At 36.7% G+C, this 27157-nt stretch overlaps 1 protein-coding gene across 4 annotated transcripts in view; it reads left to right on the plus strand.

The window, feature by feature from the left end:
- PRKN (parkin RBR E3 ubiquitin protein ligase) overlaps positions 1 to 27157 on the plus strand; it is a 779628-nt gene that overhangs the window by 624598 nt on the left and 127873 nt on the right. For all 4 annotated transcript variants that reach the window (XM_084514657.1, XM_084514659.1, XM_084514660.1 and 1 more), the window contains exon 8: positions 17863 to 17924. In XM_084514657.1, coding sequence (XP_084370783.1) covers positions 17863 to 17924 — 62 coding nt within the window. The remainder of the gene's footprint in view (positions 1 to 17862; positions 17925 to 27157) is intronic.

Below are 27157 nucleotides of genomic sequence, written 5' to 3' on the forward strand. Positions count from 1 at the left end.
GTCTCATCCTCAGCATTTTTCTGCCTGAGTTCAACAGAGGCTCTACATAAGCAGTGAGTGCTCCTGCAAGCTGTGAACACAGGTCAGGCTGTGGGGAACCTTCTACTCTTTGTGAAACTCAGACAAAACTCATCATATCTAGAGTTTAGACCAATCATTCTTCATAGTTTTCAAATCCAGATCTGTAAGGTACATATGCAAAAGTACTTTCTGTCTCCATTTCTCTTTGCTTTGATAAAATGAAAAGAAGCTTCCTATAATATACAATATGTAGCAGAATACAGTGCCTTTGCAAATATAGTATAGTTAAGGGTTAATTACATTACACTTTTTCCCACATTACTTAACATGCTTTGGGGAGAGTGGGAAAATTCCACTAAACATCAGTCGTTGTCTAGCACTGAATTGCACATCCTGTATCATTTAATCTGTCAGAAAATAAAATGATCCTTGTAATTTTCTTGTTATTTCATGATCTTTGTAATGAAAATTACAAGGCTACTTATTACAGAGAGAATATAGTGCTCTTTGAGGAATATTTATTCTTCAGAAGATGAAAAGGAAGGGACCAATGGTAGTTTATTTTGTTCTTTCTGTTTGTTTGCTATCTTGGTATTTTGTTTGTTCAGCTTTTAGTTGTTCATTTTCATGTGTTAGTTCCCAATTATCAGGTTTTCATCCATTTTGTTTTCTTGCCTAATACCTCATGCCACAGTTTAAAGAGTCCTAACTCCTTGGAGATTGTGTAGGTGTTCTTGCAGTCTTGTGCAATTACTACGTACTGTCAGGAGGTGCGAAGCAGGCTGACCCTGGGGTGGCAGTGAGCCTGGCTGTGCCAAACCATACCATGCCAATGGGACACATCCTGTGGGGTCAGCCATGGCCCTGCAATCACTGGCAAGTCCCAGTGCAGGGGCAAGCTAACTTGCCAGGAAAGCAAGTTAGATATACAGGATCCAGGTTGATGGGGTGCATGACTATGGCCTAGACTTGGCTACAACACTTCAGCAAAGCTCAAGAGCAAGGATGGAGTAAAAAGATTCTTTGTACAGAGCTGTCAGCGTGACACTACTAGCTTCTTTGAACACTTTCCAGTAAGGCTTCTAGTCTTCAAAAGACGTTTAGATGTAGAGCTTAGGGATATGGTTTAGTGGAGGGCTGTTAGCGTTAGGTTGGAGGTTGGACTCGATGACCTTGAGGTCTCTTCCAACCTAGAAAATTCTGTGATTCTGTGATTAAGAAACAGGGGTGGCATCACCTAGAATTTACAAGGGTAAAGGGCAAGCCAGATGGCACTGGTCTCTCATCTGCTACTTTTCACCTGCTACTACTTTGAATCCTTTCTGGATGGTCCTCTGGAAATAACATCTGAGCAGTTAGTAGAAGAATGAAGAATGTAGAATGTAATAGGAAGAGACAATGACAAAATGTTATTTCTCTATTATAAAGCAAGAACGCACCCTGTTCTCCACTGACCAGGTGCAGTTTTGGTTATTGCATCTCAAAGAGAATGTGCTAACTCTTAATTAAAACATTGGATGACAAAGGTGAGTGTGGAATGGTTTCTGTACATTGAGATACTTATTTTTGTTCTGGCAAGGGACATCTCAACGAATACGTGATGGAGATTTCTAAAATCATGAGAAGATCAAAATCATGCAGAAGATCAAAAGATCAATGGGGATTTTAACATTATTATGTATCTAGAAATACACATAAAATTATGAGGCAGCAGGTGTAAAAGAAACAGAGGAAGCTTACCCACAGTGACTTTAAACTGGGGAACATATTGCTTGAGGATACTGTAGAGACCAAAAGTATTCAGGCTTACAAAAGTGCCTAGATATATTAATGGAAGAGTCCCAGGAGCTGCTAGGTAAGAGGATGCTCTATCTCAGGACATCCCTAAACTACAGTCTGCAGGTAAGGGTAGTATACAGAGATATTTAACTCTTTTTCTTGTTTCTTTTGCTTTTCTCATATTCTGCTATTGGCCTGTGCCAGACCCAGGAGTGAGATGGATCTTTTGTTAGGTCCCATACATTTTTTCAGGTATAGTACTCACTGTTTGCTCCAGCTTCTCCCAGACCAAAGATATCTTTTCTTTCCCTGAAGAAGGAGAAGGAAGCAGGGCTGGATGATTTCTACCTTCCGTGCATTGTGGATCTGTGTCACATCTGTGTCACAAGTGTGTGTTATGTCCAGCCTGTATTGTGGAGGGCACAATTTGATCCAGTCTTTTTTAGCTCTTTCTGACCTCTCAAAGATTATTTTCCCAGCTTTTTCTAGCAGACAGTAATGCTAAGTTCTACAAAAGAGCAACAGTTCTACAATATTGTCAAGCCTATTATTTTTGTGGCCAACACAGACGGATTAGTGAGAGCTAACTTTGAAGGTATCTAGCTTTTCAACTATTTGGATGGAGGATTGGCTTAGCTAGGGAAAAAAAAAAAAAAAAAGGCAATTATTTTTAACACTGGGTTTCTTCTTTATCTAATGTGCAGTTTTCTGAAATACTGCTGTGTCTTTTATCAAGAAATAGAGGCTAGCTGGCTTGGAAAATCTAAGATAAGGAGTCTCTGAGGCAGGAGTAATTGGTTGTGGTAGATTGGGCCAAATTAGAACAGTGCTCAGCACCGTACTCAAATTGTTTACTGTAGTGTGTACATGCCACTTATTTCAGCCATTTCCATCATGTTTTCCTTTGTCTCTACTTATTTATTTATCTATTTAATATTGAAATAGTTGTTGACATTATCTTACTTTCCTACATGAGACTCTCCTGAACAACAAAGGCACAAAGTATTAGCCTGAAACATAAAAATGTCACGTCCTCTAAGATTATGCACAGTCTGTCTTTAAATGTTAGCATTAACCTTCAGTTCAGTTGTATCTGTAGACACAAGACTGAAAAAATGCAAACTGACACTGTGGTGTATTTTTTTATTGCAAATATTTATGTTTGTCTTCAGATCGTATTTTCCAGGTGCAGAAAGAAGTTAGGAAACTATTATTAGAGTTGTTGAAGAGTCAGTTGATTAAGCACCTGTCACCTGAATCAGTTTTATATCACAGCTCTTCTAATTCCATGGTCGTTGCACACACAAAAAATATCATTGTACCTTTCACATGTTTTGTAAGTTGATTTGTTACCATCCCAGTGAAGGTAGATATAGTCCTAATGATCTCAAGTGTGTAGTGTTCCCACAACCCACTCTCCATCAAATTCCAAAAGTTAGAAGAAGTAAAAATAAAACTAGATAATGCTTCATAAAAGAGAAAGAAAAGGAGAGAAAGAGAGAGAAGGGAGATGTGCATACTCATACCAAAGAATTCACTAGAGCGAAGTTAACTTTTGCACTCAATGATGCAGCCTGCTTGATGGCAGCCACACTGTTGTCTCTTTTACAATGACTGCAACAGGTGGGGGCAGAATTAGAATGGGAAAATGACTAAAAAACTTGTTGCATGAATGTAACATCAACGTGTCACAAGTTAAGCAAGGCATACTTCTTGGCGTAACCGGTAAGGCAGGGAAACGCTCTCTAAATAGAAAGTCACAGTTAGCTGTGGAAGCAGAGATAGGAAAATGATCAGTGACAGCAATCTGTAGCCAAGCATCAAAAATCCTGCTTTGCTCTTTTTTCTCTCTTCCCCTGTTTCCCTCAATAGACATCCATCAAACTGCAATAGGATTTCTGCTGGCCAGTTGGTGTCTTGTAAATTGACAAGAGACAGGAGAATCACTTTGCCCGGAATCCCTGCTAAATTGCATGAAAACAGGATTTATGCTGCATGTAAACTGTGTAAATCCAGTCAGCTTTTAAGTGGAAACCAATTTTGTAGTGTGTAAGTATCATTGATTTGTTAATCTGACAATTTTTTTAAACAAGCTGATGCGGATTAGCCAGTTCTGATTGTATGTCTCCTACAAGTCATTTGAGTGCTGGATAGCTTCGTGACCAAAGCACTAGAAATTAACCTTTGAGGCCCCTTCCTATAAATAAATTATTGATCCTTAAAAAAGAATCAGATAGTCTTGTTAAATATAGTTTTCTGTAGCCTGAGTCTAAATCCTGCCATACAGAATCATTTATCATAACTGGCGATCTTTTTTCCTGAAGCAGACAGGAGCTGAGCTACAATAGAAAGTAAATCCTACAGGAATTGGTACAGAAGAGCAGTATGAAGAATTTCCAGCTGATTTGATGGTTAAGGGATGTTTAGTTTCCCCTCCAAATAATTCTAAGGGCTTTTAGCTTTTATGCATACTTTTATTCAATCATCCTCAGTCAGGAAAAAAATGTCTCTGAAATTTCACGCATGGTGGTATTCTGGAGCTAGGCATCTTTGTAGAAGGAATGAATTTCTGATCCATGACATAACAGACACAAGTGGAAAATACATAGCAAGCAACATAATACTGAAAGGTAGAAGTGATACAGAGTTCAGTACTTAACATATAAATGACTGCTCAGAAGTACTCTACAGAAAAAATGGTTAACATGGTGTCAGAAGGTAAGTATACACATGGTGAGACCTAGTGTTGTTATTTTTTACAACTGCAACTCAATGATCTACTGAAATGAAGCAAAGTCAAGTGAGCATTTTAATGACCTGAGGAAAGAAAAAAATCTGAACCTCAAGTTTCAATAACTTGAGTTTCTATTTTGCAAAAGGAAAGAAAAAAGTGAGGAGATTATTGCCTGAGCTTCTGGGGATTAGGGAGACAGAGAGAGGGCAAGGGATAGAGGGGATTCCAGGGGTGACACCTTTTCTGACTTGGTTTATCAGGCTGCTTCAGTGTTTGCATCAAGGTCAGAGATGCTCCAGTGTCTAGGTCAGCATTCACAGTGCCAAGCTATGTGAATCTAGAATCCTACCAGTTTTGTTGTTGTTGTTGTTTTTTCCTGATTGGGAATGAATGATACAGCCATACCTGTACCAAGGGGAGGAAAAAAAAGACATAACCCAAGAGACCCTCTGCAGCTGAGCTCTGTACCCTCTTGGTTTCACACTTGCAGTTAGTAAAATAGGAGATGTTTATTCTGCATTCTGGCTCACAGCTTAGATACAGTGCACTGTTGAAATAATACAGATAAAAAGTGTAGCAGAGGGGGAAAAATGTGCGTGATCTAGATATGGGACCAGTAATTCAAATATTAGGGGAAATACTGTCATATAGATTGTCTAATTCAATGAAAATATACCAGAGTTCTGTCATAAGGGAAGTATAAGAAGGGAGTTTAAAAAAAGTCAGATAAGACCACCTACTTACAAGGCATAGTATATCTCTGTTTAAGGTGGTAAAGATAAAAAATGCATGCTGTTGCTCTGGATTAACTCAGAAGTTATTTGTGGCCATGTAAGTAAAGACTAGAAGGAGTATCCTCCAGTGTGGTGTGGCAGCTGTTCTGTACTAAATTGCTAGCATAATCTCATGAAATTGCTTGCACTAATTCACTTCAGCATGCCGATGAGCCTGTGATGGCATAACACAGCTATGGGGGTTTTGTCCTTCCCTCTACGTAGCAGCATATCCATCTTCCCTCATGTTCCTAGTCCACTGCAGCCATTGATCTTGGGGTAGATTGTAACACCCTTGGACATCTGATGGCCACAGAGTGAGAGCAGCGGCCTTTGAGCTACCACAAGATCACAATGGGGCCTATCCATCGTGACAGCACCCAGCTGGCAGAAAAGGACCTAGCAAGGATTGTGTTCTCTCCTTATGAGAGGGACAAAATCCAGTCAATTTGTGTATTAGCATGGTGACTAGCGAGAACAGAGTATTTTTCAATATTTTGCAGAACTGTGTGAGTATTTAAAAATAGATATTCTTCTACCAGGTAGAAATTGTTCAGCATTCCTTTGCTGGTATTAGTGTGCTGGTTTTATCCCTTGTGATTAAAACGTTTATCCCTCTTGATGGAAAAAAAAAAAAAAAAAAAAAAAAAACACACACACTGGACTGGACTTCAGCTGTACAGTAAAAATGATCTTTTTTTTTTTTTTTTTTTTTTTTTTGCTTTTCTCAGTATTTTTGAAGTGTTGCAGAAAGAGAGATGGATGTTAAAGTGTTTTGTTTATTTCATAGGCAAATAATAAGTTGTGTGTCATAAAAATGGATTGGCCATCTTTGATGTTCATTGACAGATCCACAGCAAAGCATTCTTTATGAGAAAACACTGCATTGCTAATAAAGTGATCCCAACAGCCGAGCTTGTGCTGCTTAATTTGTTTCCATGGAGTGATATTATAATTCTGACATACTGAAAAATTGCCTCACAGAGACTCATATTGCATTTGTTGCTGAGTGCATGTTTGATATAACATTTGTTATTGTGGTGCTTGGGGTGTCTTCAGAGGAGTAATATTCTAAATGAACCTGGCTGTATTATCCCTTTAACGTAGAAAGGAATTTTGCATTAAATTTTCAGCTCATTTCAAATGTGTTTTGCCAGCTATTGGTCTGCTCAAGAATAGGGCCAGTATATCAATATAATATCAGAAAAATCCTTAACTCTCTATCTTTGGGGAAGCTCTCAGGTCATTCCAATTCTTTTTTGTTAGACAAACAGACAGCGTGAACCCCTGTATTTATGCCTGCCTGTCAGATTTTTTCACAGTAGAAACACGAATGACTCTAATGCAGGATTAATATGTCTCACACAATGTTATTAGGATTAGAATTAGACCTGACTAGAGAGTGACTTTTTTTTTTCTTTTTTCCTGTATATAAATTTAGATTTTATTCCACACCGTCTTTTGCACTCACAGGAACACGCTACCTCTTATTTAGAGTGAATATTGAAAAGCGTATGTATTTGTCTGGATTTGCACAGACAAAAATGAGAGCTGCTTATACCCCCCCCTCTGGGGACTTCTGTGTTCTGAGCTGCCAGTAAAATATAAAAAGATTGTACTATGATGTCCTATTAGACCTCAAGACTGGAAGGACAGTTTGTCTTGAACACAGGCATTTTTCATAATTGTGTTGCCTGCAGGGTTACCACCTGCCCTAATTTGATCTGATTAAGGTAAAATGCAAAACCATCCTCATTTCAGAAGTGGAACTTTGCCATATTCCATCACAGAGAGCAGTAAGATGTGCATACATGTATTGCTGGTGCTGAGGAGAGGAAAAATACTACAATTAGGTAACAATTAAAATTTCAACTCTGTTACAAGACTGCAGGTCACTTTTAGACAATTGCTTCATTCTTAAATATTCTTGAAATGATTTTCTGTCATGAAAACTACAAAAGAGAGAAAATCATAACCATTTCTCCAGATACGTTTGTTCTGTTCAGTGAGACATTATATATTCCACAGCTTTTTAGAATTCTCATTTGGTTGGATGGGTTTATTGTCCACGAACATTTATTTTTAGAGTAGCCTGGGCTTGCCTTGTAGTCTGAGTCATTTATGTAGCAATTTAAATATTTGTCTAAGCTCTCAGAGACAAGCTGATGTTGAAGTCTTATAAATGCTGCACAGAGTAAAGGAATAGCATTTTTTATATAGCATTTGTAGAGAATGACGCCATATCCCTGGGAAAATAAAAAGAAATCCAAAAGTAGCAAGCGAAGGCATTGCTGTTTCTGGGTCACCAAATATTGATTGCCATTCTCCTTTCTCTGGTAGTAATTTTGTGCATGCTTATGCATTTGTAAGAGAATGATATCTACATGTGCTCATCTTGTATTTACTGTCAGATATATTTTGAGCTTGGCATATTTATTTTCCTCTACAGTGGACAGAAAATGACCTTTAAAAATAGCATTTTAATATCATTTAACACTATTTAGTAATTAAGGAGATGGAAAGCTGTGTTTGTTCTCTGGCATCTGGCCACAACTTTCTGGATGGTACAATGGCTTATTCTACATTAGTATATATACATTATTCTTATTCTACATTAATGTATATAATAACTCACTTGGTAAAATATGAGAGAGAGGGAAATTTACTGCAGTGAGGACTGCTGAAACTGTTCTTTCTATCTGTCATTCCCCAAATTATAGGAAGACAGTTTTCTTATTTCAACTTTTAAGGGAGAATAGAAGAAATATTTACTCTCCAAGTCTGATTCTCAGCACTAGGGCTTTACAATATACTTCGATTATCAAGCTATCAGCTGGAAAATGTCTGGGTGAACATTGGTTTAATTTCAGCTTAGAAACCTTTTAGTATTTTCTGTATTGCACCTGTTTAATTCTGGCGTTCAGGATTGACAGTCTTTTCAAGACTTGCCCTTCAGCAGCTGGCAAATGGAATTTTTCAAGTTTATTTTTTTCTTTTTTTTTTTTCTTCTTTGTGTTGACTTTTATTCAGGAATAGTTGGGTTTTCCCTGAGAAGACAATATCCTATCTTATAAAGTCTATACCACATGCTGAAAGCTCCTGACCTCTCACTTGCCTTCTTAAAAGGAAGGATCATCATCAAAGGCCAGTGCCAGCATGAAGGTGGGAATTTGAGAGAACAGAGTTTGCTTTGGAGATTTCAACTACTTTTTGAATAAAAGATGAGAAAACCTTTCATGAATTGAGCTGATTGAGCTAAAAACCTAGTATATCAAGACTGAAGAGTTCCTTTCAGCCCAGATCTCTACAATGAGATTTCTACTACTAAGGTATGGCAGAAGGTATTGTGCTTTCCAAAAGGAGTTTAGAGCAGCTCTGTTGTATCTCAACTAAAAGAAAAAAATCTCCTGGGTTATATTAGTAGCCTTAGACTTGTTGATTTTCTGACTCTTTGATGTTCTGAAGAAATTGTAGGAGTAACTTTTGCTAGTTAAGTAGCATAAAAAAAAAAAAATTAAAGAAAAAAAAAAATATGTTGCTTCTTTAAATTTTACTTCAGTTTGATAAAAGACAGTATTTGTGTTAAAAGAAGGAAGTCTGCTTCCTTTTCTGGAGCTGCTGTCTTTGAACAGCAAAGGTCCTTGTTCAGTTTCTCATTACAGATAGATAGAATGGATTTTGTTTTGTTGCACAAGTTTAGTATTGACTCACCGCCTTCACAGAGAATTGCATGAATGAATTTATGCCTATAATTTAAATTGGAAAATTGAACAACCAGATGGTACAGACTATTAGTTAAATAAGTTTGCACTGTCACATGGTCACCATGAAGTCAGTCTCTTGTGCAACACTGAATTTCCTTCTCAGGAAATTCTGCCCCTTGAATGGACTCTTTTGACAGTTTATCATATAGTGGCAGAACATACACTGAAAACTGCCAAAGATAGCAATCACTGGCATGCTGGTGTTATGCAGCTCAGTACAATTGAAGGTTTGAATGCTGATGTGAGCAAACATTGCTTGTTCGAGTCTGGTTTAAGTATTGTCTTACGCAAAAAGCAAACAAGCAAGCAGGTTCTAAACTGAAGTGGTCAATATTCCTGCTGATATTTTCTGCTGTAAAGATTTAAAGAAAGACTCTGGGAGGAAATGGCTAATGTGGTTCATTACTTTTAGTCATTTGGCTTTAAAGCATCATTAAAAAAACAGTGAGTAGTAGCACGGTAAAAGCCAGAGCCCTATGCAGTGTGAGGAACCCAGGCCAACAAAAATCTCTCTAATCCATCTGAGATGCTCTACCAGTAGTCAAACTTTATGTGATCCTTTCTGATCTGTGTTGCAGTTGTTGTGCAAATTTTTTTTGCACAAGAACTTCAGGAGAGCAAGAATAGTTTTTGCATCTCCAGATGATTTGAAATTAAGAAACACATACAAACAAAAATGTAGCCTATTCAGCTGGGCAAATACCATCTCTCATATCTGTCAGATTTTCTGTCTTGACAATCAAGTTTTCATTAAATATTCTTGAACGTTAGCTTTACTAACCATTTTGATGACAAAATAAAGTATCAATCTTTTTGTTGAATTCTACTATTGGAAAAGCCAGTGAGTACAAAAGAAAATGACCATAATACTGTGACAGGACTATTAATCAGGAGAAAAGGATATTTAATTCTTAAATAATTAAAAAAAAAAAAAAAAAAAAAAAAAAAAGCAAGCAAGTAGATTTCTTTTTGCACATTAAGCTTTACAAATGGGGGAACTTGATCTTTTATTGTGCCTTTATTGGCACACAGTCTTTTTAGAAAAGTATTACATTTCATTTAATTTTTTTACTAGTGTGAACACATGTAAGCACCATTGACTTAACTGTTACTATGCTAGTTTGTTTGAGCTGAAGTGCTCTACCTAGTTTTACAGAGACTTCAAAAGACCTATAAGAAAGATTTTCACCATGTTGACCCATGGGTATGTGAAGTCAAATGCAAGTATCACTTGTTGTGCCCTCTAATTTAAGATCACCCAGTGGCAGAGCTGAGCTTTATAAACTAAATACATGCTTGTTGACATCAAAAAGGCAGGAGTCGATTTTCATTTCTTTTAAAAATATCTCCATATATATATATATACACATTATTTATTTTTTTCTGAATGAATCTATATTATTTAAATACTAACTCTTTTCAGGTGCACATTCATTTTACCCTGCTGTCTACTTATCTAAATTACTGTACAGAAAAATATAATCTGGAAACTGATGTTATCAAAATGGCATGAGCACAATCAAAGAACCCCATGTAATTTTTTACCGCAGTTTTTTGTTTTTAATGTTATTTCTTTCACCAACTGTAACGTGAACAGTATCAGATATTTGGGTATTAAAGGGTGGTCTCCAGATTAGTCTCTGCAGTCAACAGTGTATTTATAAAAAAAAAAAAAATCATCCGATGCTTTAGTGTGTCCAACAGTCTGAATGATTCTTGTAGCATTTTGAGATATTTCTATAGCTAAGACATATTATACTGCCTGAGAAGAGTTCTAATTCCTGTTGGTAAGCACATATTTAGGCAAGGAAACAACCACTGTCCATCCATTGAAGCAAAAGTCATTTAGTTTTCTTTCTTGGGGAAAAATGTTCCATGAGTGCACCCATCCCAATCACAATAGATCATCAAAATAGGTAGGAGAAGGAAAAGTGTGAGTGGACCCAAAGTAATGGGTCTGTGAATTTCAGTTTGACAATGGTGTTCAAATACATGATCAACACAGAGAATTCAGAAGGTAGATAAATAAGACATTTTGTTAATAATACATCAAAAGGTAAACCTAGAGATTACAAGCTGATTTCAGGAGAGGGTCCTGAGCCAGACTAGTGATTTTACGATTAATGCTGGTTAGCAACAATTTATCCTATAGATAAAGTTGTGTGCCCACATGAAAACAATGCATTTTAAGACCTGAAAATGTAAGGCTTAGTCCTGGAGATGACATATTATTCACAGAACAGTTTTGTCACCTTCCTTTCTTTAAAAATTAAACCTTTTTTATACAAAAGATGATACCCAAGCTTTAAGTTTGGTTACACACAAAAATGATCTAGATAACACTTAAAAAAAAAGCCAGTGGCTTACTATTTTAAGAAAGTATTGCTCATTGAGATTGTTAAATAACAATATAACAATATAATAATAATATAATAAATAAATAAATAAATAAAAGGTCTGAAAAATGGTTATAATGACACATTTTTGAGGATTTAGAAGACATTTCTATACCTTTCATGATGCACAAGCAATGTTCCAAATATAGGCTTATGTGCTTATGTTCTGTAAACTATGTACTTGATATCCTGTGAAATATTTTTCACTTTTTAGTAAAATATTTGTGCATTCCAGACAATCTCCTTAGTTTTGTATTTGTTCATGTTCACATAACTTCAAAAATGAAAAAAGGTCACTTGCAACATCCAGCCATTTAATTAACACAAATGCAATGAAGTCACTTCATCCTATGAAATCATTTTCTGTTCCCAATGAGAGTGGCAGAACTGTCACCAGCATGGGATTGCTTTTCTCTGGAAGAGACGCTGATAATATAAAGGTTTTTTTTCCACCTATATTCCAATTAGTTGAACAGGTTGGAAGAGACTGGGAAAATGAGAGAATAAGCAAATGCACACTAATCATAGGATTTCAAAGCCAGTGAGTCTTTTTTGTGTTGTGTGAAAGTCTCTCCTGACTCCCTCTTCACATTACCCACTTACCATTGCTGCTACTGTCACTCACAGTGCAGGGCTGGGGCACTTTTTGTTGGTCTGCTCGCCTCTTACTGAGCAGAGCTGGCTGTGCTGTGTTGTACTTTGCACATGGGGTCAGAGCCATCATGTCCCACTACAGCTAGGTGCTGGCCTGGGGCTGTGCTCTGGAAGGAGTCCTTTTATAACAAGCACCTCTGAGCTGCAGGCTTCCCTCATTACCTTCCCTTGCTGTGCACACACAAGAGGCCACAGGACACATCCCTGATCACTGTTATAGTGCAAGCACTTAGAGTGCTTAGAGTGCTGCTTTCTCAAACATTTAGAACATATGCTTTTTTGAATTGGAAGCATTATTCATATTTGTGCTTGTCAAACACAGTGTTTGTTCAGAGCAGTCAGAAAAACAGACACACATCCATGAATTTTCGCATGAAGTGGTTACTCTCATGTATTTGAAATATTTTTCAGTTTCAAGCTTGGTTTAGTAATTAGCACTGTGGAAAGACATCCTTTGAAGGACACTGATAGATATGCCTATAGGGTTGTGTTCGGAGCTCACAAAAGGGTGCGTACTTTTTAGAATTAACAAGTGTTAAAGCAGGCATAAATTTTAAGTGAGAAAAATTGAAGTTATAAAAGTTCATAATATAAGTGCTCGGTTTAGTTCAAGGAGCTAAACATTCTAGGAAAACCTATATGCTTAAAATGAAGAATGTGCAGAAATTATTTGGATTGGAGTCACTGGGTGGAATTAATGTTATCTAACCTTAAAAATCTAAGAGTCAGTCATATCTCTTACCTAGTTGCCTGAGACTCCACAATCAAGGGACAGAAATGATACCTCCTTTGGGTCTATCTCAGACAAGGCAAATTACCCTTTGAAGGTTTATTTTTCCTTCTATTGACTAAAAAGGAATCGTGAAATGAATATATCAACCCTCAATAACTATTATTTATATGCTCAAATGCAGTAAAGTGAATCTCACTGAACCATACCATTTGGGGAAAGATGTAACTTCACAAGTAAAGAAGGAAATAATGCTACACACCTATGGTAGAAGCTACAACGTAGGGCATAATCCTACAGGAAAGGTGTATCTACTTGTAATTACAGTTAATGAAGACACTGTGGCTGTGGAGAAAGTTCACCCCTGGAGGTGAAAAATAATGAATTTATGATCAACATGCACTTCAGTTTGGTGCAGCTTGTCTGTTTCTCTTCTTGGGAATGTATATAGTTCAGAATTTCTTACTGCCTGGGTGCTGTGAGGGCCTGTGGGGTGTTGAGGCTGCTCATGGATCAGTCAGGGTAGGGCCTGGCTGCTTGTCCTGTCCCCTTGTCCCCCCAGGAGCTCAGGGACAGCCCTAGCCCTGGTACTGGGCACTTCCATGGGGACAGGGATGGGCTGAGGCCAGGCTGGGGCAGGACTGTGGGGAGCTGGAGCCTGACCTTGTTGCAGTCTTGCTGGGGCTGGGGCTGGTGGCCCTGGGCTGTTGTGGGGGTCTTGGGCCAGGGGCCAGGCAGAGACAGGAAGGGCTGGAGGTGCCAGTGCTTACATGGTCTGTTAGTATTTGTATTTGTAACAGCAGTCATTTTTTTGCTTTTACTTCACCAGGATATGCAATATTAAAGGGTTGATTTAAGTTTTCCGCTGTCTTCTTACGGGAGAACATGTCATGCGAAGTGATAATTTTAAGTAAAAACAAAAACAGAAGGTAATTCTGTTTGAGAAAAAATATGTGAAGATTTGGGTAATTAAATTGGTGGTCATTGGAATCATGGTTTAATTACAAGTGTAGATGAAAATGTGTGTTGAGAGCAGTTCAAATCAGAGGATATATGATGCTAGGTAACATTAAGCTAGCCTTCTTAAATTTTTAAAATTTGTGGTTCTTTTTGTTTGTTTGTTTGTTTGTTTGTTCTTCTCATGGAGATACATTTGCTTATAGGAACAGATTAAAAATATCTTTATATCTTTATGAAAAGAATACCACAATGTAATTTTTAAATGTACAGTTATATTTTTTTGTAATTTTAAGTATACCTATCATTCATAAGTGCATCATTTGGAGTGAAATAATAATGCAATGTGGGAATCAAGCAACAATAACATGATTAAAACAAATAATCTGGGACTGATAGAACATTTAAAAATATATATATGCTTAAATTTAATTTAAGCGAAAAATTAAAGCTTAAATAAACCAAAGATATTGCTTGCAGTGGGTTTATAAAGCTGCTGGTGCTTTGAACTGGGTATCGTCCTCTCATGACTTGGTTGAGCCTAGACTTAGGCTCATTCCTAAACCATCACATTAAATTTATTGGTCTTATTCCTCTAGGTTCAATATACGTAAGTCAGAGGAAAAAGAGGTATATAAAATAAATAAATAAATAAATAAAGATTTGGGTAAATTGTATAGTTCTTGCACCTTGTTCCTCTTCCACAGCAGACAAAGACCTGTAACAACCATTGTGGGCAAGAACATATGAAACACAGAGGTTTGAATGTCAGTTAAACGAGTGATATAATAAGCCCTTTAGCTGTCATTTTATCAGTCTACAGATATCCTCAATCCCAAGTTTTGGCTACTGATTAAAGGCAATTAATTGTGCATGCCTTTGGGTCATTTACTTGTAACACTCTTATGTATAATTGTTGTTGACTTGTCTATTTAAATGTTCCTATGTTTTGGCCTATGTATGTTGAAATTTCTTGTATGTTTGTGGGTTTTTTTCAAATAATAATTGGGAAAGCAGAAATGGAAGGTTTCAGTAATTGTTGAGGCTCTCAAATATAAGGATTTCTGTTCTACAAAGGCAATAAAAATTAATCCTCAAAGTAGTTTCCACAAAACAGCATAAATCTATAAAGTGTGGATTATTTATTTCACGTGGCAAGTGCAAGTTGCAAATCAGAGTCTTAGAAAATACATTTTTCTTTTAAGATTTTGTGTGCACAGTTTGTCAGTGCTGTGCTTAGTTTGTAGTAATTTTCAGGTTTCCAGGTATGTTTGGATATGCATGTATAAGTTGACAAATATATGGGTATTTTTGCAGGTGTCATGTAAAGTGGTTCTTAATGCTCTTCAACAGAATATGTATTTTCTCTTTTTATTTATGGAATGATAATTTGTTTCTAGTTACAATGCAAGAACTTAATACCAACCAAGACTTTTTTCAAAGCTCACAGGTATTTGGTAAAAATAGGTCACAGTGTTAGAGCATGTTTTACAAAGGTCTGCTTACAGACCTGGGAAAAATAAAAATAAAAATAATAAATAAATAAATAAATAAATAAGTAGAAATAGGAAATATCAGAAATACATCCAGGAATATCCAAAAAGAAGGGAAGATGTTTTTATCTTACTTCTTTTATCATTTTACATGTGTCTTCATTATTTCCTTTTTTTTTCCTCCAACTGTTGTTTGATCATTGCTCTGAAAGGACAGAAAAATTGTTAGTGTCTGTCAATATAATTTGATATCACGTGCATTTGACTTTTCTGAACTGATTGTTGCTGGGGTGCAACTTGCCAGCAATGACATGATTTTTAAGTTATATCTCTTCTTTGCTAGTGACTTCAGGATCTCTTGTGTAATCATCTTCTGAGATCCAGTCTGGACTATCAAAAGGTTGAAAACTGGATTGGGCAAGTGTGAAAAATAGGTTATAGAAATACTCAGTTGGGAAGAGGGTACATCAGTAGACAACCAGTAACACTGATAATAAACATATATATGTATGCTAATATATGTTTTACACAATTTTTAACAAAGATTCTTGGTTCCAAAGTGTTAACAGTCTCTATCATGGAAAAAAGAAAAGATACAGGTAAACAGCTCACATAAGGATGATTACATAATTGTGCAAGAAGAGGGCAAAATGGGATGGACTTCTGGGAGAAATAGACATTTGAAAAATACAATTTCAAGGAGAGCAGGAAGAAAAAAAATCTTGCTAGGCAAGAAAAGGAATTCCCATCTTAAGGAATTTAGTGAACAACAAAATGGGAAAGATAAGAGAGGAAAAAGACTGGTCGAAGAAGAAGCAATAGAGACTGAAAGAAGCCGTGAAAAACAAAAAGTTTAGCCATTGTTAGAAAGTTAGCATCTGTTGTAGATTAGCATACAGTACTATATAAAATCAGTTATCCTCAATGGTTAGAAATTCCTGTAGCAGCGTACAAGTGTACAATCAATGCCGATATTTCAGTAAAAGTGACATAAAGAAAAATTTGAAATAATTACACAGGATCTTGAGGGTAGGAGAGAGGAACTGTATTTTAGGCAGTGATTTCTGGTCTAAAACACAGAGAGTTCAACTGCTCTGGGCTACAAGTCAGGCCAAGATCAAGAATTTAGTGAGACAGAGCAGTTGATACATTTGGGGTTTGGATGAAGTGGGAGATGGAGATGGAAATCCCACTAAAAATGGATAGAAGAATAATGCTAGAAGTAGTAAGGATGGCTTGGTGATGAAGTTATGCTGATGGTGCATTCTCCGTATGTAGCTCCTCTGAATGGAGATAGAATATTTACCAGTGAAAATTTGTTTAGAATACCATTTAAATCAGCTTGCTAGGCATAAAAAGTTATACCATTGAAAGACTTGTACTACTACAAATGTGTCTAAACCAGTATTTTTGCCTTTTTAGTTATGTTGCTTGCAAGTATAAAGGTTTGACCCTTTGTATCCCTAACACAGCTATGCCAGCAGGAGTTGTAAATGTAGGCCATGCCTCATTGCCTTTGAGTGAAGCCACAGTGCTAACAGAGATTTCCTGACAACTGTCTCCAAATTCATTTACATCTTTTTAATAGGAGTCATTAAGGGTGAGAGGTAACCATTTGTAGTTACATCAGCAGAAAAACAGGTTGATAAAAATCTTAGTTCTTCCCATGTTCTGAGGAGAACTCTGCTTTTAATCACTTTTAAGGAAGTTTCTCTGTTCACAAGCAGATGCTTCAATTTGCGGTAAGAAGAATAAAGCCCAGATTGCTTTCACAGTCTGCATTTTTATCCCTTGCCAGACGTGAGTCTAGTAGTGTACAAAACTGAGTTGCATGCTTGGATTTCATCACCAGGAAGGTAACCACAGTCTGAACAGGTCAGCAAAGTGTGTAGCATCTAGCAAGACATATTTTCATTCTGGCTGGTACAGATGTGAAAGGCTGTAACCATTGAACATTAAACTGATTGCAAAGTTCTGGCAAATCTCTCTTCTGCATGTGTAGTTGGTTTGTGTATCGCACCTGTGGGTGACAACTACATCTGTGTGAAATGGATTATGTAGGTGACAGCCAAAAGTAAAGGGATCTGTGGAGCCTGCAGAGCCTGTGAAATCCTTCAGGGAACTGGAAAAAGCCTATACAATGCTTAGAGATGAGTCCAAACCTGGTGTGTAAATCAGAATTCAGCTTTGGGCAGCTCCAAGGTTTTGATGTAAGAACCTCTTTTAACAGGCTTGTTGGCTTACACTAAGGGGCTGGCGTTATCTGGCAGACAGTGCTGCCCTTTTCATCTTGCTTTTGATTCTAGTCCTTTGGGGAAAGGGCTAAAATATACGGAATATAACCTTTCTGAGCATTCTTGGTAGCGTGCTCTGAAATGTGAAGGGATTATTTGATGGATGGTTTTCAACATTCTGGTGCCCGCAGAACCATGGCTTATCTTCCTAATCTTCTAAATCTAATGTAATCTGTACATTATATCCTCTCTATGTCTATGTATTTTATAGCTGAAACCACACTGGCAGGGAACTCTAAAGTGCCCGTTTTTGTTTCTTTCCAACAGCTGGCTGTCCAGATTCCTTGATTAAAGAGCTTCATCACTTCAGGATTCTGGGAGAAGAACAGGTGAGTTAGCATCTCAAAGTCAGTATCTTAATGTCATGAAAGATTGACACTAATGAGACAGTTTTGTCTCTCTCCAGGGATTCAAAGTGTGTCTCATGAACCCCAGTGACCTGAAATGTGGGGGAAAAAACACACGGGAGATATATGTGATATTTTTTTTTCATTCTATCCATCAGCCTTGACAGGTTATTAATTGGTACATCTGCTACCTGCCACAGCTTTTCGGCTTTGGACTACAGCAGTTAACAGGCTCTCTAAAGCAGCAGATAGACAAACAATCTGACTAAGGGCCTGATATTTACAGCTACTTGATATCCATCTCTTTTTGTGGCCTCCAGTCTCTTTTAAAAGTATGTTTCTCATTCATCATGATATCTGTGCTTTGCACTGACAAAACTGTTTCTATGGAGGGATCTTATGAAGCATGTGAGGTATGCTTTACCACACTCACAAGATGGTCATAGTTACTATTTTATTAATAATTAAATTGATGTACAGAGATATTGAGAAAATAGCCTTAAATGTCGAGAGGCAAGTTGAATTTTTAAATACCCAGTGCTTCTGAAATTCAAGTTGTCCTTGCCTCAAGTATCTTCCCTAATGTGTGGGTTATGAAGCCCAGCTGCCTAACATAGAATTGCTGTGTGTACTGGGGACCAAGGACCTGAAAGGTCAGCATTAGTGTGCTTGTGCTGTATATCAGAATATTTGCATCTGTTAATGAACCTAGCTCCAAGGGACTTGCACAAAGATATGTGAAGACTGTGATAGGAGAAAGTCCTTAAATGTTAATTTGAAGTATGATCACTTAGGTGTTAGAGCAGATTATATTGTCTAGTACACGCTGTTGCTCCACCTTTCTATTTCACTATCCTTCAGGCATATTTTTCTTACATGTAGGACTGCTGGTACATTTTCTAGATTTCCAGTTTTCCTCCACCAGTCTCCCACTTCAGTTGTTAAAAAAAATCAAATGCATAAGTCCTCAGGAGCTCAGCGTCTCAACAAGAAAGCAGCATGCAGGGGAATGTGGGAGGATTTGTCTGACAGAAATGGAAAAAAAAGACAGAAAACCAGGTAGGCCAGAGGAAAGACTGGAAGCAGGAATCTGATGAGACTGAGGATTCAGGAAGGAGAAATAAAATAAATTAAGACTGGGATTGATGGGACTGCAAGACTGGTGAGAACCAGCTGACAAATGGAGGGCAGAGGAAGATGAAGCTTGGAACCCTGGAGACTGGACTGGCTGGTCAAATATGGTAGAAGTAGAAACCAGAGTGGTAGGGATAAGAGTCTGACAAGAAGCTGGGACCAAGAACTGTAAGGACAAGGTAAAGAAACTTGCTGGAAGGGACTGGTAAATAAAAGAAGATCTGTGTTTAATGGCCTGCCCAAGGCCATTAAACATAAATGGGCTAGGAGGAGAGGGAGCAAAGCAGAGATTTGAAGATGAATTAGAAACAGATAAACCAAGAGACAGTAGGAGTGAGAGGGCTGAACCAGGCAAAATTTGTTAGCTCTTCTGGTAGAGGTCCAAGAATGGACTTGTAGATCCCAGCTTTGATAATAACCACTGGCAGAGCAACAGAATTTAATTGATGAAGTTTATCTTGTGTTGTTTTTCTGTGTTTGTTTGGTTTTTTTTTTGCTTGTTTGTTTGTTTGTTTGTTTTTTCCTGTTTTCTTTTTAGAAAAGGAAGTGGTAGACATAAAAATGAAGGCTAAAACAGCTGAGTGCCCATCAAGAATTCAGACATTAGGAAATGTCAGACTGAAGATTGCCTTTGTAATCTGAATGCTTTCTTTCTTTATTCCACTCACCTACATCTTTACATTAAGAAAGTATTAAATTATACAGTCATTTATGTGATCTTCAAAGGTGAGATGATGTAAACCACAAGGAACTTTAAAGGAAAAGGGAGTTAATTTCTGTCCAATAATAAGAGAAGTCTTTAACAAAGTGGAGGAGTTTGATGAATAAAGCCTTGCTATGAAGTACTATATTTTTGCCATTCTGAATATTTTTTGCATTTTTACTGACTTTTGTTGTGAAATTACTCCTCTTTGTAGTGCCTACACCTAAACAGATGAGAAATGTTTGCCACTATGCATTAGGAGCATAAAACTATGCAGATGGAAAGTTGTTCTACAAAATGGATCTGACCTATAAAAATTTGTCTTTCTCTGAAACTAGCTACACTAACAGGTTATTCGGAAACAATGATTATCATTACAGTCTTAATAAATGTCTTTGCAACTAGTGAGCATTACCATGCAACTAGTGAGCATTACCATGCCACTTGAATTATTCCGTGAGCAGACAAAAGCATGAAACGATTTTGCAATTATATTCTCTCCCCACAAAAGTTTTGTTGCCATGAGAGATGACCACAGTAGCCCTTGTTTGAAATTAACATGCAGTTTGACAGTTAGGGAGAAGTTGGTGCAAAAACAAGGTAAAAAATAATAATAAAATACATCTTAATGAATTTTGGGTAAAGTCCTTATTTGTATGACTATCTAATTATTTCTCATATGTGTTTAGTTATGCATTTGCTTTTCAAAAAAATTTAATGTCTTTTTCTGTTATCATTCATTCTAGTTAGAAGAAAAATCATAATTAATTATGACCCTGTTTTATTCAGACTAATTAAAATTTCAGCATTATTAGTCTACATATATTTTCTTCAAATCCAACCAACAGTCAAGAAATAATAGGGCCACATTACTGCTACATGTCCAAACTTGATTTATTTTTAAAATGCTTGTGTATTTAAGTCCAGATTATAAAAGCAGAATGGACTATTGTGATAATCTTTTCTGATCTCCTTTAGAATCCACATTACATGACTTTCTTGTATTAATTCTTGTTTAAACTGGAGTATATTGCTGAGAAAAACATCCATTATTTGTTTACAAATCACTTACAAACATTAAATCCTATTATACCTTTCAGTAGTGAAAAACAAAAAATTCCCAGCATCTTTTCTTTCTGCCATTCTACAGCACCAGCACCGCTATTCCTCAATGTCTAAACCCTTTAAATTTCAAATTCCCTCTGTTCTATCACAAGGTAATAAGTGATCATCATACAAACAAATAAACTCAAACCTATGAATGTGACTCCGAAAGAACTACCACATGCCCCTAAAACAGAACTAAAAAATCACTTTTACAGCAAAAGGCAGCCAGTTTCTGTCAGCTAAATATCTGTCCAATAGAATGAAGGAACCTTTTAGTCTGAAATGGACATAGTCAGTGTAGGTCCTCATAGGTTCCAGTTAAAGCAGTTCCAGTTAAAGCAGTCTTAGAGAAGTCTGCTTCTTCAACTCTCTTACTTTTACCAACAAAATTTCAGTCAAATTAAAGTCAATCAACTGTTTCTAATACAAAGGAGTGATCTCCACCATGTCTTTACTGCATATTTGTTTCTTGTAAATATTGAGCATATATAATTTTTATTGATGTCATGAAGAGATAAAGGTGCTGAGAAGCTTATACAATCAAACCTATCTGCCTACCTATCTGTCTATCCAAATAAACTGTTTCTTTATCTAAATGTAAGCACTGAAGGAAAACTGAGAAAAAAAGGCTTTATATTTAACTTGAAATGTGAAGAGTTGTTGATTAATCTAATATTTGCTAAAAGTTCCATGATAATAAAACTGTTGTCCAAATAGTCTAAAATCTCAGTAGTCTCAAGGACATGTAAATTTCCCATGTCTCCTATTTCCTCAGGTATGTGCAGTACAGGACATTCATTATTGCTAGAAAGTCTATCTTTTGAGGTTTAATTGGTGGCATCAATATAGTTTTTAAAGAGGGAATTATGTTTAGACTTTACGGAAAGAGGTAATCATACTCTATGTGATGAAATAGAAGAGTACAAGACCCACTGGTACATGATACACATTTTGGATACCTAATTTACCGCATAAAATTGGCTTCCAAAGTAATTGCTTTAAAATGCAACACAAATACGTTTAGCAACAGATTGCTACCCCACTTGATACTTGGTACTTTGAAAAGGTGCCAAAGAGTATGACCTAGAAAAGTCTCCAAAGGTAAGCTACTTCTGGAGCTGGTGAAAATGAAAGGGCTTCTTCATGTCTTGGATCTTTATTCTTTTCCCAGTTTCTAGTTTCCTACAGTATTATATGAGTGGAAAAGATGCAGTAAATGTTCAGACAGCAGCTTTGACTGGTGTGTTTTGTAACACCTTTTAACAGACAATACCAGTGCACGAAAGTCTGCATAAGGCAAAGAGACTTTCCTGGCCATGCAGCCTCAGGAAGGGGAAAACCTGAAGCCTTCTACCTGGCCTTAGCTCTGTTACGCTTTTTCTTGCAATTCAGTCTCACTATTCCTAATCCATAATTTCCCCCTAGCATAATGGATGCAGTCCAACCTGCTGTCTAACCGCTTCACTTCATAGGTACCTTGAGATACATTAAGGATTGGGATGAAAGATTTATTAACTGGGGAACTATTGAAAAAAAGCACAATATAAGAAAGTTACAGTCTTCTGCAGTAGCCATTTGCCATGCCAGGCTTGCTGCTGCTGCAAGTAAACACAAATGATTCTATGAGTCGTGATCGTACAAGCTGCTAACAAAAATATGTTAAAGATGCCGTAAATATGGGCTCTGTCCAAATGCAGTGTAAGGCAGGTAATTCAACAAGCCAGTTCCAGAGACAGCAGAGAGAGCACTTTAGTTCAGACCTTAGCACTACAGTATACCCACATAGCAAGTGAACTCTTACGGAGTCTTGTAATGACTCTCTTAGAAACTTCCCTCTTCTCCCCAAAGTGATAAAAAAAACTACCCTTGTTTAATTGTTTAAATGGAATATTGTGATTCATGAATAAAATTGCAGCTACATCTGAAAGCTGGAAGGGAAAACAATTGCAAAAGCAGTGTGCTGCTATACCTGAGTGCCCCCAACAGGTCACAGAACAGATGAAGCAGATGACATGCTAGTGGCAAGAAAAGAAGCTGCAAAGTAATGTATAGCTATGCTTCTCTGCTATATCATCTGCTCTGACAACTTTGCAGAATGTATTGGCCAGTTTCTTGATATTTTGACAGGGGAATGATCAATTTTAACAGATCTCTCCTATCAGCTGTTACAGCAGCTCATAGCACTGCTCACTTTTTCTTCAGAAATGTTGTGGGTGTTTATATCCCTGGAATCAGAGCAAGCTGGCATGGAGACAATTTTTTTCCCCCTCTCTCTCTCTCTCTTCTTTTCTTTTTTTTTTTTTTTTCACATTTCCTTGTAAGTTGGGCGAAACTTAGGCAAAGGAATAGACTGTTTTGAAAATCTGTAGATGCACATTCCCATGTTTATCAAACGTGGTGAGGGATTGTACTAGCTTTTGCTGTGACCTTAGGAGATATGAGAATCTAGTACTAAAAGAATGCAATGTGGACAAAATTGCGTAACGTTAATTTGGGTTTTGTAACGAATTTGCAATATGTGTATGTGGCTAGGAGAAGGTTCTAATGATTTTTTTGCATGCAATATTCGCTGGAGGATCTTTTTTTAAATATGTGTTACAGATTATTAGTGTAAAGTCATTCTTGAATTAGTTGATGTGATATCTACCCATTCAAGAAAAAGTAACATCACGTGAGAGTTCTAATTTATCAGCTGAGTTTAATGCTGGAAAATGCCAAATGTGGTCAACAAAATGTTTCTGAAATAATTGTGGGTGAAGAATTTTTGGAAGCTATGTGTGAAAGTATCAGACACCTCTCAGTAATTCACATACAGTTAAAAAAAAAAAAAATCACTGAATAATTTCTCCAGTTCATAATTACTAAAGCAAAGCTGTTTTGTAATTATTCTTAAGTCTGTGTGAGAAGACTTTCCTACAGCTCAGTGCTTTCCCACTTAACTTCAGCTACCATCTCAATGCGAATGATGCATCTCTCCATTTCTTCAAATTTTCTGTTCAATGTCTGTCTGTCCTAATTGGCTCACTTTTTGGTTTTGTCATCACTATCCTATCACTCCCTAAAACTGAAGTATTGCATTTAGCTTCTGATGTTCTTTACATTCTTTACACCTTCTTTTTATATGGCTGGAACTACACAACAATACATTGCAGTCTTGCAATTTCATATGACCAGTGATTTGACTCCCTTCTCTTTACATGCTATATCTGCTTTTCATGTCTTCTAGCCCTCTTCTTTTCTAACTTCAGAGGTAACTAAAATCCATGTGAGTTCCTCAGCTTTGCCTCTTCTGAGTTACCAGGACTTCGTTCTCTTTGAGTTCTTGTCATAGACAGGACATCTCTACTTTCTTATCCCTTTTCTTCGTGTTGTCTGTGCAATAGAGAAGTGAGAGTAATTTATTTTTGGTCAAATAGCTGAAATAAAAAAATGGAGGAGGAATAAGGGAGAAAGTATATGTGACCAAAACTAATTTAAATGATATGCTTCTCCTGTCAAAAACAGACAAAAAGTCGTTTTGTCCAAATTTCTGTTGTTTTCTTATCTATAGAACCTATTAATTAAAAATGTGTTTCTAAAAATAAAAATAAAAAAAAATAAAAAAGTTGAATTTTCCACACAGCTTTTATTAAATTCAGAGAGAAGATCTGAGTCCCAATATTCAGTGTCTCAGATGGATGTAGCAGGTGAGACTGGTGTAGTGGTATCATGCAAGATTCCCATTCTTGCGACACGGGTTGGGGGTTGGACCTGATGATCTTTCAAGGTCCCTTCCAACCCCTACAGTTGGAAGTATTCTGTGAGGCTTCATATACCCCTTGGGTGACCTTGATCTACTTTCATGGACTGTGCATATGTTTACTCTTGTGGCCTGAGAAGTGGAATTCTTTGGAGCCAGTGTCTACTTCAGTGAATCTCAGTTGCACTATTTACAACATTATCTGTTACAAGACTTGATGGTTGTCATCTGTAGGGGACAAAGGAATGTGGATTCAAGCTCCACAAGGGTCAGAAGAAAGTGAATGTTAATCTCCAACATTCAGTTTATTCAGACTGATCCCACGAATACCTGCTGGAAGATAATAAATTTACAATCGATTTTTAATATGGTGTCAAACCATACGCTGTGCTTAGTTAACTTTCCTCACTGCATCATATTGCCTCTCATATATTCAGTCTTATTACCTATACAGCCTTCTCCAGTGTCCTCTCTTCTCGGTATTTTATTCTTCATACTTCTCACCTTCCATATCATTCTGAAAACTGCAGTCTTTCGTTTCTTTCCTCCTCTCTGTTCTAGTTTCATTTTGTCCATAAATTGTGTTGCATTGGTCCAGTCATGTTTTTTTTTTATCTGAGGTGTTTTCTTCAGACTGCTTTACCCACCTTTCTATGACTGTCCAAAGTCAGGCAAATTCCAGCCCTGTGGAAGATGGTTCACTTTCTGGACTTCTCTGTGGTGCTCAGTGCTTCTGAGGGAACAAGGAGCTGATGCTCTGAACTTGTTCTTCACATCCCCTCCCTGGCCAGAAATGGAACCCAGAAACTCAAGAAAAATAAACTAAGAGTGGTCCAATGAACCATGTAATGGTTGTACAACCACATCAGTCCATCTCTTTTTAACTGTATTTTAAGTCATCAACATGATGCTTTTTTTTTTTTTTTTTTTTTTTTGTACTTTTATAAGTCCAATGTATGCTAAGGGTTTTGTACATTAAGTTGCCTAATTACATTATGTAACTAATTTAATTTTATTTTTGTATATGTATAATACATATAAATAAAGTGCTTAGTCTACATTATGGACTAATAGCCTCCACAATCTAATTTTGAAACACACAGATGGTTATTTGATTTATATAAGCAGTAAAAACAATCTGACTCCAGAAAGTAGATTTTCTTTCCTCTGAGACCGTTACACACAGTTAAAAGAAACAAGTAATCAAATTACTGTTTAGAGATTAGAGATTAGAAATTTTGGCTTTACCTGTTTAACTTTTGTCCAGAATTCCCTGTGAGGCTACTACTGAGCAGATGCTTTTAGATTTGGAAAAAAAAAAAAAAAAAAAAAAAAAGAAAAAGAAAATCTGTGCCCAAAGTATAAACACAAAATTAAAATATCACATCACATTAAAGCATAATTTGCAAATTAAATAATATGGCAAGGAAGCATTGTGTTCACAAAGTGTATTTCACAAGGGCTTTATTCATCCAGGTGCATTTCAGGTTTGTCTTAATATCTGCATCTCAATGAAGCTTAAAATACAGCAATCTATAGTTAAACCTGTCTCATTCCTTTGTCAGCCCAGTGATTTCAATTATATTACCCCTGATTTACAACATCAAATGATTGAATTTCCAGTTTGAAAACCTGGTACTATTCTAACACTCAAGGGATGCCATCCCAATCTGGAAAGGGGGGAGCAGGGAGTAAATGGTTACAGCTATTCAGCTTCCATGTCTGTGTCATACTATAATTTATAATCATTTATAAAAATCATTTCTAAAGGCTTTGACAACTCTTTATGAGCAAAGCTTGCATGAAAGAACTTCATGATGTGGTTGAAATACCAAAAGTGGAGAAGGGGATTTTTTTCTACTCAACATTTTATTACATTAAAAGTATAGATTTGGGTTAACTGGGTCAGTCCACAAACTGAGGGGAAAGTTCATGACAAGATGCTGTTAACATAGGGGAAAAAAAAAAAAAAAAAAAAAGTTTTAAGACTATCTTGTTTGTATACATCTAGCTGTCTTAGCACTAGCAATTTGGAGTAAATCATATTTTTAAAGATTTTTTTTTCCAAATAAGTATTGAAATATATGGTTCTATATTGAATCCGGCAACTATTTACCTACCTGTATTTCTGAGACCTTTATTACAGTAGCATATAAATGTCTTGCATGCTTTGCTCAAAAGCTGATTTCTAGCAGCAGTAGATGGCTGGTGATTTCTGTGTAATTCTATGCCTCTCATTACCATAGTATTTGATGTCCTCATGACTATTAATGGCTTTTACCTCTCAACACTACAGTGAAATCAGCAAGTATCATTTTCCCTCTTTACAAATGGGGAACTGATGAGAAGCATAGATTAAGTGACTTATGTGAAAACCACAGGAAGGCTGTGTGGCTGCCAGGAATTGAAATTGGGTATCACAAATGCCAGTTCAGTCAAATTTCCCATATATTACATTTTTAAGAGTTTTTTTCCTAAAAGTAATTAGGGATATTTTTCCTACTTGTAATATGTAAAACCCTTTTACACCTG

This window comes from Aythya ferina, assembly GCF_964211825.1.
Source record: "Aythya ferina genome assembly, chromosome: 3".
Lineage (NCBI taxonomy): Eukaryota > Metazoa > Chordata > Aves > Anseriformes > Anatidae > Aythya > Aythya ferina.